We start from the raw sequence: 16,183 nt of genomic DNA, 5'->3' as shown, positions 1-16,183 counted from the left end.
TTTCCTTTCCTGTCAGGCGAGAGCTGTGCGAGGCAAGAGTCTCAGATGCCATTTCTCGTTTTCATCACATAGACAGAACAGCTCTCCTGCTTTGGGCCAGGAGTTCAAGGCCAGCCTGCGTAACACAATGAGAGCCCCTCTCTGCAAAAAAAAAATTTTTTTAAGTAGCCGGGCATGGTGGCGCACGCTTATAGTACTAGCTGCTCAGGAGTCTGAGGCAGGAAGATCACCTCAGCCCAGGACTTGGAGGCTGCAGTGAGCTATAATGGCACCACTGCACTCCAGCCTGGGCAACAGAATGAGACTCTGTCTCTACAAAAAAGGAAAGGAAACAAAAAAGAAATAACCCTGACCCCATCTCATACCACACACATACAAAGTTGTTTTTTTTTTTTTTTTTAATGAATCTTAAACCTAAAGGCAAAAACAACAACCCACTAAAAGAAAAGGAATTTTTTTTTTTTTTTTTAGACGAAGTCTCACTCTGTCATCAGGCTGGAGTGCAGTGGCGATCTTGGCTCACTGCAACCTCCAACTCCTGGATTCAAGCAATTCTCCTGCCTCAGCCTCCCAAGTAGCTGGGCTTACAGGCGCATTCCACCACACCCAGCTAATTTTTGTATTTTTAGTAGAGACAGGGTTTCACTGTGTTGGCCAAGATGGTCTCGAACTCCTGACCTCAGGTGATAAGACCACCTCGGCCTCCCAAAGTGCTGGGATTATGGGCGTGAGCCACCGCACCCGGCCTTTTTTTTTTTTTTTTTTTTTTTGAGACAGAGTCTCACTCTGTCACCCAGGCTGGAGTGCAGTGGCACAATCTCGGCTCACTGCAACCTGTGCCTCCCGGGTTCAAGCAATTCCCATGCCTCAGCTACCCAAGTAGCTGGGATTACAGTTACACACCATCATGCCCAGCTAATTTTTGTATTTTCAGTAGCTAACGGTTTCACCATGTTGGCCAGGCTAGTCTTGAACTCCTGACCTCAAGTGGCATGCCTGCCTTGGCCTCTCAAGTGCTGGGATGAGCCACCACACCCAGCCTAGAAGAATATTTTCATATCCTTAGAGTAAACAAAGATACAAAAATAATAATAGAGTAAAAGACAAAAAAATCTGAACCAGATTTTTTCATCAAAAGAAAATTTCAAGAAAGTGAAAAAGTAGGCCGGGCACGGTGGCTCACGCCTGTAATCTCAGCACTTTGGGAGGCCGAGGCAGGTGGATCACAAGATCAGGAGTTCAAGACCAGCCTGGCCAATATGGTGAAACCCCGTCTCTACTAAAAATACAAAAAAAAAAATTGGCCAGGCATGGTCGTGGGTGCCTGTAGTCCTAGCTACGCAGAAGGCTGAGGCAGGAGAATCACTTGAACCTGGGAGGCAGAGGTTGCAATGAGCCAAGATCGCACCACTGCACTCCAGCCTGGGCAACAGACTGAGAATTCATCTCAAAAAAAAAAAGAAAGTGAAAAAGTAACAATAGCTATAAAGTAGACTATTGGGACAATGGATGAAATTTGAATATGAACAATAGTTTCCACAATACTACTGCGTCAAATTTAAATGTACTGGGCTTGATGACAGTGCTATGGCTATACATTTATTCGTAGGAAATTATACTAAATAATTTATGAAAACAGGCAAGGCACAATGGCTCACGTCTGTAATCCCAGCACTTTGGGAGGCCGAGGCGGCTGGATCACTTGAGGCCAGGAGTTTGAGACGAGCCTGGCCAACATGCCAAAACCCCATCTCTATTAAAAATACAAAAAATTACCTTGGCGTGGTGGTGCATGCCTGTAGTCCCAGCTACTCAGGAGGCTGAGGCAGGAGAACTGCTTGAACCTGGGAGGCAGAGGTTGCAGTGGGCGAGATCGCGCCACTGCACTCCAGCCTGGGCGACAGAGCAAGACTCCATCTCAAAAATAATAATAATACTTTATGGAAATTATGGTTCAGAAAATATACGCATAGATACAGAGACTGAGAGAATGACAAAACAAGTAAGGCAAAATCCATAATTGGTGAATCTCCATAATGAGCAACGGGAATACCTTACATACATTATAAAATGTTCTGGAAGTTTGAAATTTATTGCAAAATAAAAAGTATTTTTTGAAATAGGGTCTTGCTGTGTCCTGTGTTGCCCAGGCTGGAGGGCAGTAACGTGATCATAGCTCACTGTAGCCTTGATCTCCCAGACTCAAGTGATCCTCTCCCCTCAACCTCCTGAGTTGCTGGAACCACAGGCACATGCCACATTTTTGGTCGAGACGGGGTCTCACTATGTTGCCCAGGGTGGTCTCAAACTTCTAATCTCAAAGGATCCTCCCACCTCAGCCTCCCAAAGTGCTAGGATTACAGGCATGAGCCACTGTGCCCAGCCTAAAAAGCATTTTTTTTTTTTTTTGAGGAGTCTCGCTCTGTCGCCAGGCTGGAGTGCAGTGGCGCAATCTCGGCTCACTGCAATCTCAACCTCCCAGGTTCAAGTGATTCTCCTGCCTCAGCCTCCTGAATAGCTGGGACTACAGGTACCCGCCACCATGCCTGGCTACTTTTTGTATTTTTAACAGAGACGGGGTTTCACCATGTTGGCCAGGATGGTCTCGATCTCTTGACGTCATGATCTACCTGCCTCGGCCTCCCAAAGTGCTGGGATTACAGGTGTGAGCCACTACGCCCAGCCCCCTAAAAAGCATTTTTAAAACCCCACAGAAGATATCAACACATCCACAACAGAATGGCCAAAATCAAAAAGACTGACAATACCAAGTGCTGCTGAGAATGCAGGACAAACAGAAATTCCAGATACTTCTGGTGAGAGTACAAAGTTGGCAAAAACACTTCTGAAAACTATTTGGCAGTACCTACTGAAGGTAAACATGTACTTATCCTACGACACAATAAATCTACTCCTAGGTTAACACCCAAGACAAATGAGTGTTTACATACACCAAAAATTACCATTTTTTGTTTACGTCCACGAAAAATTACCATACATAAGAATTTTCAGAGCAACTTTACTAATAATACTCAAAAACTGGAAACAACAAAAATGTCTATCAGTCATATAATGGATTTTTCCAAATTTATTGTATTCATATGATAGATACTACACAGCAAAATTAATGTTACACACAATAGCATAAAAACAAATCTTACAGTCATAATGTTAAGAGACAAGCCAGAACATAAAAGCATACTTTTAAAATCTATGACCATATTTTTTAGACATTCAAGAATAGAAAAAACGAATCTCTGGGGATAGAAGTCAGAATAGCAGAATAATGGTTACTTGGAGGTGGAAAGAGGGTAGTACTGCCAAGAAAGTGGCACAAGGGATTCTTTTGAGGTACTAGAAATGTTCTAGATCTTAATCCAGGATGATGGTTAGAAGGTTATATATATATATATATATATATATTTCAATCTGTACACTTAAGATTTGTGCATTTTACTGTATGTATATTCAATAATATTTATCAGAAAAAAATTGCATTCCACAGACTCATAAATCAGCTTAGGTCCAAATAATGTATTGTTTTAGAGTAGAAAATCATCTAAAAGATCTCAAGTAAGAAAGAGTCCAACTTACAATGATAAATTTCAAACTCACAGTAATGTCTACTGCCTATGTCAAATCAACGAGACTCACACCACTATTCGCACACAGGGAAAAATTAAGTTTCAGATTCAAGAGTTCTCTGGAGTGATACTTTAAGAAACATACTACAGAAAAAGATATTTTAATCCACCAATATGGGTAAATTCCAGAAGTTACTTCAGTATTACTCTTCATTTCTGCTTTTATTCATCCGTAACAACCAATGTCCTCCCACTGCAGATGTCTAAGGATCCACCTATTACTTCTCTTTCCAGGAAGAAAAGAATCCACCAAACAAAATAAGGTCCTATTCTCAACAAAGGCAATTTTTTTCACTGGACTCCATCCATATTCAACCTCTCTCTGCTTGCCAGTGTACCCAAATCACTAACTTTATATTACTCCCAAATGAAACCCATAAAAATTGTTTCCTGGCTAACAATCTTAACATGGCAAGGTCTATTGGCACCTAACCTCTAATAAATAGTAAACTAATTGGTATTTACCTCAAGAATGCCCTTGCATGTTTGCTCTAAAGCTTTTAGTGTATAAAAACTACACAAAAAGCTTTTAGTGTATAAAAACTACACAAAAAGCTTTAGGGCAAAAATTTCCTTTCAAGGAGCAGCTGCACTTTTCTTAGCTCAATGTGGTAGCGACACCTAGTGTTAGGTCATTGAAGCACCGCATATACACAGCTCCAAGAAAACACTACAAATACTAACTTTTGAAAAGAAAATACAGTCATCTCTCTGTATCCACATGGGATTGGTTCCAGAATCCCTGTAGACACCAAAACCTCCAATGCTTAAGTCCCTTTTATAAAATGGCATGGTATCTGCACATAACCTATGCATATAAAACCTATGCACATCCTCCTATATACTTTAAATCATCTCTAAATTACTTACAATACCTAATACAATGTGCTATGTAAATAGCTATATTGTCATTTTTATTTGTGTTATTTTTTATTGTTGAATTATTTTTTACTTTTTTCCCAAATATTTTCTATCCATATTGACTGACTCCACGTATTCAGAATCCATGGATACCCAGGGCCAACTGCATACTGTTTCACACAATACAACTGCCATATTTTAAGTGATGTAATAAATATATTCTCCATTTTTTTTTAGAAAAAATTAAGCATTTCAAAAGAAGATAAGACGCTGGGCGCAGTGGCTCATGCCTGTAATCCCAGCACTGTGGGAGGCCAAGGCAGGAGGATCACTTGAGCTCAAGAGTTCAAGATCAGCCTGGGCAACATGGCATGACCCCATCTCTACAAAAAAATATATATATACAAAAATCAGTTGGGCATGGTGGTGCACACCTGTGGTCCCAGCTACTCGGGAGGCTGAGGTGAGGGAATCGCTTGAGCCCAGGAGATTGAAGCCATGATTGCACCACTGCACTCCAGCCTGGGTGACAGAGCAAGACTATGTCTCAAAAAGAAAAGAAAAGAAAACTAAGTTGCCATTTAAACAGATAGCAAAAAGTATGGGAAAATATTAGAAGACTTTTACCACTGAAACGTTAAGTGAGAACCCTTTATTACTTATAAGACAATATGCTATACAATTTTTGCTTTAAATGATTTTTAACATAGTGTAAGTCTAATAATCAAATTCTATTTCTGCTAAAATGATGCCATCTTTCATACTAAGCAGCACCGGTCCCCAGGTCAAGGCTCTGGAAACATCTTTAACTTTCTTCTCTTCTAAATGTCTAACCACTTACCATGCTTTTTGGTAATCCTCTCACAACAACAAACTTAGTTCAGGCTCTCAACAACTAACATTTAGACAGTGTTGAAATTCACTCCTAACTGGCCTTATAACCTTTTCTTTTCTCCTGCTATTCATCCCACTGCAACCACAAAATCAATATTACAGACAGCTTTTGGAATGTATGTTACCAAAAGATTCTCAACGAGTCCAAATTATTATGGCTGAAAGAGTAAGTCCAACTCCTCATCCTGCAATTCAAATCTCCTCCTTGAAAATTCTGTATCTTATTCTCATGACTACAAAGAATGTATAATGCTAAAATGAATGTTAATAATCACAGAAATGTTATTTGTGTGAAATAAAATAATACATGATTGCATGTCTAAACATACTCATCAGAAACTCTTTCTCCAACTGGATGTCTTGATGATAGTGTTTTTCAAACCGTTTGTCATAAAACACCAATTATTTTTTGATTTTTCTAAAAGTTGGCACAAATGATACTTCTGTAAACTATATACATATGTTTGGATAGTGTGCACTGGCAAATACTACAGGTTTCGAAAGGCTTACTCTCATTTTCTGCACTTTACCTTTTTGCTGCCAATAACAAACAATTCACTATCACCAGTTCAGGGACCAGCAACAGTCTACAGTTCACACGTTTAAAACCAAACTCACTACCTTTCCACCCAAATCTGCTCCTCACATACCCTTTCTTATTTTTAAAAGTGATATTACCTGTATTCAAAATCCTCCAATGGCTTCTACAACTAAGTTTTTTTGTTTGTTTGTTTTTGTTTTTTTGAGACAGAGTCTCCCTCTGTCGCCCAGGCTGGAGTAAAGTGGCGCGATCTTGGCTCACTGCAAGCTCCACCTCCTGGGTTCACGCCATTCTCCTGCCTCAGCCTCCCAAGTAGCTGGGACTACAGCCGCCCGTCACCACACCTGGCTAATTTTTTTGTATTTTTTGTAGTTTTAGTAGAGACTACGTTTCGCCATGTTAGCCAGGAGGGTCTCGATCTCCTGGCCTCATGATCCGCCCGCCTCAGCCTCCCAACGTGCTGAGGTTACAGGCATGAGCCACAGCACCCAGCCTACAACTAAATTTTTTAATGGGCAAAAAAATTATACAAATAATTGCTAAAATATATACAAATGGCCAAGAAACATGAAAAAGTACTCCACATTATTAGTCATCAGGGAAATGGTAATGCTAAGTGAATCCTCAAGGTAACACCTACCAAAATAGTTAAAATTTAAAAGATCACAAAAATCCGCCAGGCATGGCAGCATGTGCCTGTAATCCCAACTACTCAGGAGGCTGAGGCATGAGAATCGACTGAACCCATGAGGTAGAGGCTGCAGTGAGCAAAGATCGCACCACTGCCCTCCAGCCTGGGCAATAGAGTGAGACTCTGTCTAAAAAAAAACTAACCAAATATTGAACTCTAGTTAATTATATGCATGCAAAAGTAGTTAGGGGAAAGCATGTTGATATTTGCATTTCCTCTGAAATGCAATGAATAAGATGGATGTGAGACAAAGTATAGTAGACAGCTGTATGAACCGCTTCTGGTTCTGAGGGTTGCCTGAAAAAAAAACTGGAAAAAAAAAAGAAAGTATAGTAAAATTTTAAGGGTATACTCTAGTTGACGGGTCCCCCCAATCCCTGGGCCAGGTACTGGTTAGGAACCAGGCCTCACAGCAGGAGGTGAGAAGCAGGCAAGCAAAAGCGAAGCTTCATCTGTATTTACAGCTGCTCTCCACCGTGCACATGACTGCCTAAGCTCTGCCTCTTGTCAGGTCAGCAGCAGCATTAGATTCTCATAGGCGTGCGAACCCTAACGTGAACTGCGCGTGTGAAGGGTCTAGGCTATATACTCCTTATGAGAATCTAATGTCTGATGATCTGTCACTGTCTCCCATCACCCACAGATGGGACCATCTAGCTGTGGGAAAGCAAGCTCAGGGCTCCCTCTGATTCTACGTTATGGTGAGTTGTATAATTATTTCATTGTATATTACAATGCAATTATCATAGAAATAAAGTGAACAATAAATTGACTGTGCTTGAATCATACTGAAACTATCCCCACTCCGTGGAAAAACTGTCTTCCACAAAACCGGTCCCTGGTGCCAAAAAGGTTGGGGACTGCTGCTCTAGATGGCGGGTATAAGTAATTTTCACTGTAAAAGTCCAACTTTGCTCTATATTTGAAATTTTAGATGTCCTTACAAGGGCGAAAACGAAGCCCTAGCCAACTGCCAACTCTTGGACATAATCTCTTATTCTTTGCTTTGCTCCCCTAACTCCAGCTAAACTGCCTCCTTGCTGTTCTTAAATATAAGAAACATATTCTGCCAGGCGTGGTGGCTCACGCCTGTAATCCCAGCACTTTGGGAGGCCCAGGAAGGCAGATCACTTGAGGTCAGGGGTTCAAGACCAGCCTGGACAACATGGCAAAACCCTGACTCTACTAAAAACACAAAAAGTACCCAGGTGTGGTGGTGCATCCCTGTAGTCCCAGCTACTCGGGAGGCTGAGGCAGGAGAATCACTTGAACCTACGAGACAGAGGTTGCAGTGAGCCGAAACCATGCCACTGCATTCCAGCCTGGGCAACACAGAGAGACTCTGTCTCAAAAAAAAAAAAAAAAAAAAAAAAAAGAAGAAGAAAAGAAAAAGAAAGAAACATATTCTGCACCACAGAGTGTTTGTACTGGCTTGGAGTGTTCCTCCCTCAAATATCCATACAGATAACTTCACGCCACGACGTCACTGCGTCTTTGAGAGGCTTTCCCAGACCATTGTATATAAAAGAGCAACCCACAGCAACAACAACCACCCTACCATAACATCTATCACCATCTAACATGATACATATTTATTATCTATCTTCCCCACCTACCAGAATAGAAATTCCACAAAGAGAATGACTTTGTTTTGTTCAGTGTTGTCCCAGCACCTTCAACACAGTCTGGCATATAATAGACAATTAATAAATCTTTGCTGAGTGAAGGAATTAATAAATGTATGGGATAAGTACAACTGACATGACTGTAAAAGAATGTAATTTGGAAAATCTATTAGGAGCCTTACTTTTATTGATCTCTCCAAATTATATGACCATATAGATATTTATCTCAATATTCTTCTTCCTTTTTTTTTTTGAGAGGGTCTTGCTCTGTCACCCAGGCTGGCGTGCAGTGGCGCACAGGTCACTGCAGCCTCGACCTCCTAGGTTCAACTGATCCCCCTGTTTCAGCCCTAATTTTTGTAGTTTTGATGAGATGGGGTCTCGCCCAAGCTGCTCTTAAACTCCTGGCCTCAAGCGATACACCACCCTCAGCCTCCCAAAATGTTGGGATTATAGGCATAAGCCACCATGCTCAGCTACAATGCTCTTTAAAGAAAAAAAATTTAAGAAATCTAAATCAATTTCTAACTATGGAGAAAAGAACGCTTTTATCTCAGAGCCTCTGTTTAGTGTTTATTGTTCCAGTCTTACCCTAAGTATTTTTTAGCTTATATGTCACTTCCTTGTCATAACATGTCATGCTTTTTCCATATTACAACTTAAGTTGTATATTCATTTATTTTTATTTAAATCTCTCCCTCCTACTAGCTCCATGACAGCAAAGACCACATCTAATGTGCTCACCCCTGTATATCCCAGACATGCGCTGAACAAATGAACACCATTTAAATCTTCATAGTTCGTGGCTGGGCGCGGTGGCTCACGCCTGTATTCCCAGCACTTTGGGAGGCCAAGGCGGGCAGAGCAAAAGGTCAGGAGCTCGAGACCAGCTTGACCAACACAGTGAAACCTCATCTCTACTAAAAATACAAAAATTAGCTGGGTGTGGTGGCGCGTGCCCATAATTCAAGCTACTCAGGAGGCTGAGGCAGGAAAATTGCTTGAAACTGGGAGGCAGAGGCTGCAGTGAGCCGAGATCACGCCACTGCACTCTAGCCTGGGCGACAGAGCAAGACTCCATCTCAAAAAAAAAAATAAAAAATAACTTTGTAGTTCATGGCACCAATCAATCTAAAACTGGGAGAAAAAAACTTCAAGAAGTATGATATTTTGAGGTGGGGTGTGGTGGCTCATACCTGTAATCCCAGCACTTTGGGAGGCTGAGGCAGGCAGATCACTTGAGGTTAGGAGTTCAAGACTGGCCAATATGGTGAAACCCCATCTCTACTAAAAATACAAAAATTAACCAGGTATGGTGGCGTGTGCCTGTAATCCCAACTACCCAGGAGGCTGAGGCAGGAGAATCGCTTGAACCCAGGAGGCGGAGGTTGCAGTAAGCTGAGATTGTGCCACTGCACTCCAGTCTGAGTGTCACAGAGAGACTCCATCTCAAAATAAAAAATAAATAAGAAGTATGATATTTTGAAATAGTTGAAATAAATACTAAAATGACAATAACTACTAGATTTGAAAGAGTGACAAAAGGCAGAGTATACACGTTGGGAGGTCGAGGCAGGCAGATCACTTGAAGTCAGGAGTTTGAAACCAGCCTGGCCAACATGGTGAAACCCCGTCTCTATGAAAAATACAAAACAATTAGCCAAGTGTGTTGGCACACACCTGTAATCCCAGCTACTTGGGAGGCTGAGGCAGGAGAACTACTTGAACCCCAGAGGTGGAGGCTGCAGTGAGCCAGGATCACACTACTGCACTCCAGTCTGAGCCACAGAGCAAGACTCTGTCTCAAAAAAAAAAAAAAGAAAAGAAAAGAGTACAGAACTTCATTTTTTTCATATTTGAATCTCACAAAACTATTTGGTTTTTAAAATATACACAAAGATAATTTTGATTTTTTTAATTAAGAATTTTAAGCAAGAAAGCGTATATTTACCTCACCAAAAAAGAGTTGATAACATTGTTAGGGATGGTTGGGAAAAGGGGTTGTTTATCTGGAACGCCAACATAACAATCATTCTATGTTACATCTGGTGTATTGAAAGAAGGGCTCTGATAGCTCAGGAAAGCTAAGAAAGCTGGTGTCATATACAAAGCAGTAGAGATTGGGCAGTAAACCACGGCACAGTTCTGCTTTTGAGCTGACTCTAATTAATGATATTCCTAGACATCATCTAAGTTCCATTCACGTCTACACACTTCAATAGACAATTTTTTAAAATGTTTAACCAGGATATGCTTATTTTCTTAACCTGAGACTCCCAGGTGGGACAGTTTTGTCTTTCTTTTTGAGACAGAGTCTCACTCTGTCACCCAGGCAAGAGTACCGTGGTGCAATCTTGGCTCACCGCAACCTCCGCCTCCTGGGTTCAAGCAATTCTCCTGCCTCAGCCTCCCAAGTAGCTGGGATTACAGGTGCCTGCCACCATTTTTGTATTTTTAGTAGAGACAGAGTTTCACCATGTTGGCTAGGATGGTCTCAAACTCTTGACCTCAAGTAACTTGCTTGCCTTGGCCTCCAAAGTGCTGGGATTACAGACATGAGCCACCGTGGGACAGTTATATTAAACTCAACAAGAGGGAGTCCTGAGCATATACTAGAAGCAAAAACTAAGCTAAGGTTTGGACAGGGGTTGATTTTCTGCCCACCTACACTTACTCAAAAGCAAATACATGGCCAGGCATGATAGCTCACATCTGTAATCCCAGTGGTTTGGGAAGTCCTGGCAGGAGGACTGCCTGAGGCCAGGAGTTCAAGACCAATCTGAGCGACATAGTGAGATTTCATCTCTATTTTTAATAAGCAGGCCAGGCACAGTAGCTCACACCTGTAATCCCAGCACTTTGGGAGGCCAAGGCAGGTAGATCACTTGAGGTCAGGAGTTTGAAACCAGCCTGGCCAACATGATGAAACCCCATCTCTATTGAAAAAAATATAAAAATTAGCCTGGCATGGTGGCTCACACCTGTAGTTCCAGCTACTCGGGAGGCTGAGACGTGAAAATCACTTGAACCCGGGAGGCAGAGGTTGCAGTGAGCCGAAATCACCCCTCTGCACTCCAGCCTGGGCAACAGAGTGAGACTCAGTCTCAAAAACAAACAGACAAACAAACAAACAAAGCAAATGCAAATACAATTGTCCATCAGCATCTGTGGGGGATTGGTTCCACAAACCACCCATGAATACCAAAGTCCAACATGCTCAAGTCCTTTACATAAAATGGCATAGTATTTGCATATAACCTTTACACATCCTCTCATATACTTTAAGTCATCTCTTAATTACTTATAATACCTAGTACAATGTAAATGCTATGTAAATAATTGTTACACTGCATTGTTTAGGAAATAATGACAAGAAAGAAAACTCTATACATGTTCAGTACAGACACAACCATCCTTTTTTTTAATTCCAAATATTTTCAATCCACAGTTGGTTTAATCTGCAGATGTGCAACACACGTATATAGAGGGCCAATCGTATGAACTACAGACTATAAGGATCCATGAGAGTCATTTTTTTCTAGGTTGGCCAACATAGGCTCACCACTGTCTAGTATATATGCTCATTGAATGAATAATGGTTATAAGTTTCAGAAGGGTTCTGACAGAGTAATGGCTAACAGAGTAAAACGTAAAAGATAATTATGAGTACTTGAAGGTACATCCTAATCTTTTACAAATGAAAACACTGGGGCTCAGAAAACAATATTCCAAATTCTGGCATTTTGGCACGCTGAGCATTTTGAGCTAAAGGAAATTAAAAGGCCTCAGAAGTCCTCAGAACCAAGGACTTTCTGGTGTTCTCCTGCTTCTCCCTCACAAGCACAAGTTCCCTTTCTAAAGTTCCCTTTCCTGAAGCTCTTCTAGAAGGAACACAATTGCCTCCCTCTCCCCTTTCTGAAATTTCTTCAACCAGAGAAGATTAATCTCAAATTGCAGGAAGGAAAACCAAGAAATGACACCACACCTAGACAGACTTTGTCACAGGCCATCATCTCTGCTCAGGTCCCACTTCCCAAGAGAATCACTTAGAAACGATTTTGTGCTCTTTGGGCCCATTCAACTTTCCTGAGAATTATGTACTAACTCTCAAAATTGACTACATTCCTCCATCTCCTTCTCCCCTATGAAGAGAGCACTGTGTAAGCTTCAGCCATCTGGCCCTTCTTTGAGTCTCATATTTTATGTGGCTCCCGTGCATGTGTATGCTTTTTCTCCTGTTAATCTATTGTCAACTTATTTCAGAGGGAGAGGGGATAATTCCCTTCACCTCTACAAAAACTAAACCTAAACTACAAAACTATTCACATGTCATATCTTTAGCAATCACATTTGAAAAGTGATGAAGTATAGCTCTTAGGTCATGGGCTTTGAATTTGAATTTAGACAGAACTAGGTTTAAGTTCTAGTTCCACCTCTTAAAAGCAGTGTGACCTTACCACCTGTAAAACAAGGTAACTCCTACATTAGATGAGATAATATGTATATAAACCTCTTTGACCATAATGAGAGCTCAATGAAACATAAGAAGCTTATTTTCCCAGATTGTCTTTTTTTTTTTTTCCTTCCTGAGACAAGGTCTCACTCTGTCACCCAGGCTAGAGTGCAGTGGCATAATCATGGCTCACTGCAGCCTCAACTTCCCAGGCTCAGGCAATCCTCCTGCCTCATCCTCCTGAGCAGCTGGAACCACAGGCGCTTGCCACTACGCCTGGCTAATTTTTTTAAATTTTTTGTAGAGACAAGGTCTCACTATGTGTTTTTGTTTTTGTTTTGAGACAGGGTCTCACTGTGTCGCCCAGGCTGGAGTGCAGTGGCAGAATCTTGGCTCACTGTAACCACCACCTCCCGGGTTCAAGCGATTCTCCTGCCTCAGCCTCCAGAGTAGCTGGGATTACAGACATGTGCCATCACGCCCAGCTAATTTTTTTTTTTTATTTTTAGTAGAGATGGGGTTTCACCATGTTGGTCAGGCTGGTCTCGAACTCCTGACCTCAAATGATCTGCCTGCCTTGGCCTCCCAAAGTACTGGGATTACAGGCATGAGCCACCGCACCCGGCTGGTCTCACTGTGCTGCCCAGGTTAGTCTCAAACCGCTGGCCTCAAGTGATCCTCCTGCCTCAGCCTCCCAAAGTGCTGGGATTACAAGCATCAGCCTCTACATTAGGCCTTAATTCATGAAATAGTGGTACTACAACAATATACAATTGGCCAAAGAAAATTCCATCAAAAAAAATTATTCAAGTCTCTCAAAATATAATCTAGGCATAAGGAGAAATAAAGACCTCAATTACTCAAAGATAAACAGAAATTAACTTTAAACTATTAAAATTAATACCCCTAATTATAACCAAAACAAGTGGGCAGTTAAAACAACCTGAATACCACCAAAGGAATGTGTTCAATCCAGTCAACACCCCTAATTACACAGGCTCAACCCTCTTGTTAAAGGTATAACTTCCTCTTTGTCTTCAATACTGTCAACACACAGCATAATGAAGCAAAATGTAGTCTCTATTAATAAGAAAAAGTTACATTTACAAAACCCTTTTGTTTTATCACAACCTAGAAATATTTCTCTCTATAAGAAAAAAAAAACACTGCCAAATTTTAAGTACTTTCTCCACGCTTTTGGAACAATACCGGAATTACAAAGAACATTGTGGGACCTTGAAAAATGTCAACTACACTTCCCAAAAGGCAAAAGAAAAAGAATACTTCTAATTTCATGACATACCAGCATGATTCTTCTAGCTCCACAAAGTAAAGCCAAGTTTAAAGAAAAAAAAAAAAACCCACATCTTAGATACTTAATAATATGATAATTATAATAGAATTGGCCAGGCACAGTGGCTCATGACTGTAATGCCCACACTTTAGGAGGCCAAGTAGGAGGATCACTTGAGCCCAGGAGTTTGAGACCAGCCTGGGCAACACATTAGGACCCTGTCTCCATTAAAAAGTGTTAAAAATTAGCCGGGTGTGGTGGCACGTGCCCGTAATCCCAGCTACTCCAGAGGCTGAGGCGGGAGGATCGTTTGAGTCCAGGATGTGGAGGATAGAGTGAATGACAATCATGCCACTGCCCTCGAGCCTGGGCGACAAAGTGAGACCCTGTCTCAAAAAAAAAAAAGAAAAAAGAGGCCGGGCGCGGTGGCTCACGCTTGTAATCCCAGCACTTTGGGAGGCCGAGGCGGGCGGATCACGAGGTCAGGAGATCGAGACCACAATGAAACCCCGTCTCTACTAAAAATACAAAAAATTAGCCGGGCGTGGTGGCGGGCGCCTGTAGTCCCAGCTACTTGGAGAGGCTGAGGCAGGAGAATGGCGTGAACCCGGGAGGCGGAGCTTGCAGTGAGCCGAGATTGCGCCACTGCACTCCAGCCTGGGCGACAGAGTAAGACTCCGTCTCAAAAAAAAAAAAAAAAAAAAAAGTTAAAGAATTGAAAGGTGAATGTGCTTGTTCCTTAGTAATTCTTAGACTACTGAGGTCAAATTCTATACTTGAGGATATCACGACTTCCATTAAATCTGAGGTAATACATGTTTGCTTATACATCATTCAAGAAGCAACAATATCACCCAAAAGAAAAAGAGAAAAAAATTCTGGCTGAAACACACATACACATATACTCATGGGGCTTCAAACAAGTTTCCTGAATACATTTATTAAAGGTACAAATTCAACTTCCACTGGCCCAAAGCCTCCGACTGCAAAAGAATCACACAACAGAAGTCCTCTCATCTCAGCTAGGCACAGTGGCTCATGCCTGTAATCCCAGCATTTTGGGAGGCCAAGGTGGGAGGATTGCTTTAGCCCAGGACTTCAAGACCATCCTGAGCAATACAGCCAGACCCCATCTCAATCAAAAATAATAAGTCCACTCATCTACTGGAAGATAATTACTTAGATGATGCCAAATAATGAAATATAAGTGAAAGAAGCCAAAATATGCAGTCTTTACTACATCTCAACAAATGCACTGCTCCCATGCCTCTTCTTCATTTAGGACATTTTATGTTTGGTCACCCAAAAAAGGCACATGTAGGAGTCCAAATGCAAAATAAGACCAATATTATGCAATGTAAAACATACATCAAAATTACAAATGCATTTAGCCTTTGACTCAGTAATTCCATTGAAAGGAATTTATCCTATAAAGATACACAGACAGGCTGGGTGCAGTGGCTCACGCCTGTAATCCCAACACTTTGGGAGGTCGAGGCAGGTGGATCACCTGAGGTCAGGAGTTTGAGACCAGCCTGGCCAACATGGCGAAACCCATCTCTACTAAAAATACAAAAATTACCTGGGTGTGGTGACACATGCCTGTAATCTCAGCTACTCGGGAGGCTGAGGCAGGAGAATCACTTGAACCTGCGAGGTGGAGGTTGCAGTGAGCTGAGATGGCACCACTGCATTCCAGCCTGGGCGAAAGAGTGAGACTCTGTCTCAAAAAAAAAAAAAAGTATCTACAGCTTTCACATAAGCTAACATGCTGGGAAGTATGTTTTAGGTATTCAACCACATGTGTACTTACAGGGATGCTCCAGATCTGCATTCCATCACTGTAGCCAATCATAATCAACAAAGGCGGTTCATTCCCAGTGCTATGTATTTCATGAAATTCCAGATTTCTTGATGTATCTGCATTAGAATTAAGTAACAAAGAAGCAAATTTAAAAGACATAATGGCAATCAAGAAAACAACTGTATTTCTTTAATGCCTGATTCAATCTTTACACCTGTCTAGCGACTATCCTCTCTTCGCTTCATAGCCAGAATTCTCAAAGTTGTCCATCCTGGCTATCTATTTCCTTATATATCTGTCATTCCTTGGCCCATTTCAACATAGCTTCTAGCCACACCATTTAAATAATATCAAACATTTAAGGAAAAAAAAACAG

The 16,183-nt window shown here is 41.5% G+C and overlaps 1 protein-coding gene across 1 annotated transcript in view; it reads right to left on the bottom strand.

The window, feature by feature from the left end:
* The window catches only part of BCAS3 (BCAS3 microtubule associated cell migration factor), a 703,975-nt gene that overhangs the window by 654,303 nt on the left and 33,489 nt on the right, over positions 1–16,183 (bottom strand). Inside the window, exon 5 of the mRNA XM_058445347.1 lies at positions 15,817–15,923. Coding sequence (XP_058301330.1) covers positions 15,817–15,923 — 107 coding nt within the window. The remainder of the gene's footprint in view (positions 1–15,816; positions 15,924–16,183) is intronic.

This window comes from Hylobates moloch, unplaced genomic scaffold, assembly GCF_009828535.3.
Source record: "Hylobates moloch isolate HMO894 unplaced genomic scaffold, HMol_V3 SCAFFOLD_10, whole genome shotgun sequence".
Lineage (NCBI taxonomy): Eukaryota > Metazoa > Chordata > Mammalia > Primates > Hylobatidae > Hylobates > Hylobates moloch.
The sequence above is the reverse complement of the archived record's forward strand: the minus strand, read 5'-3'. Positions and strand labels throughout refer to the sequence as shown.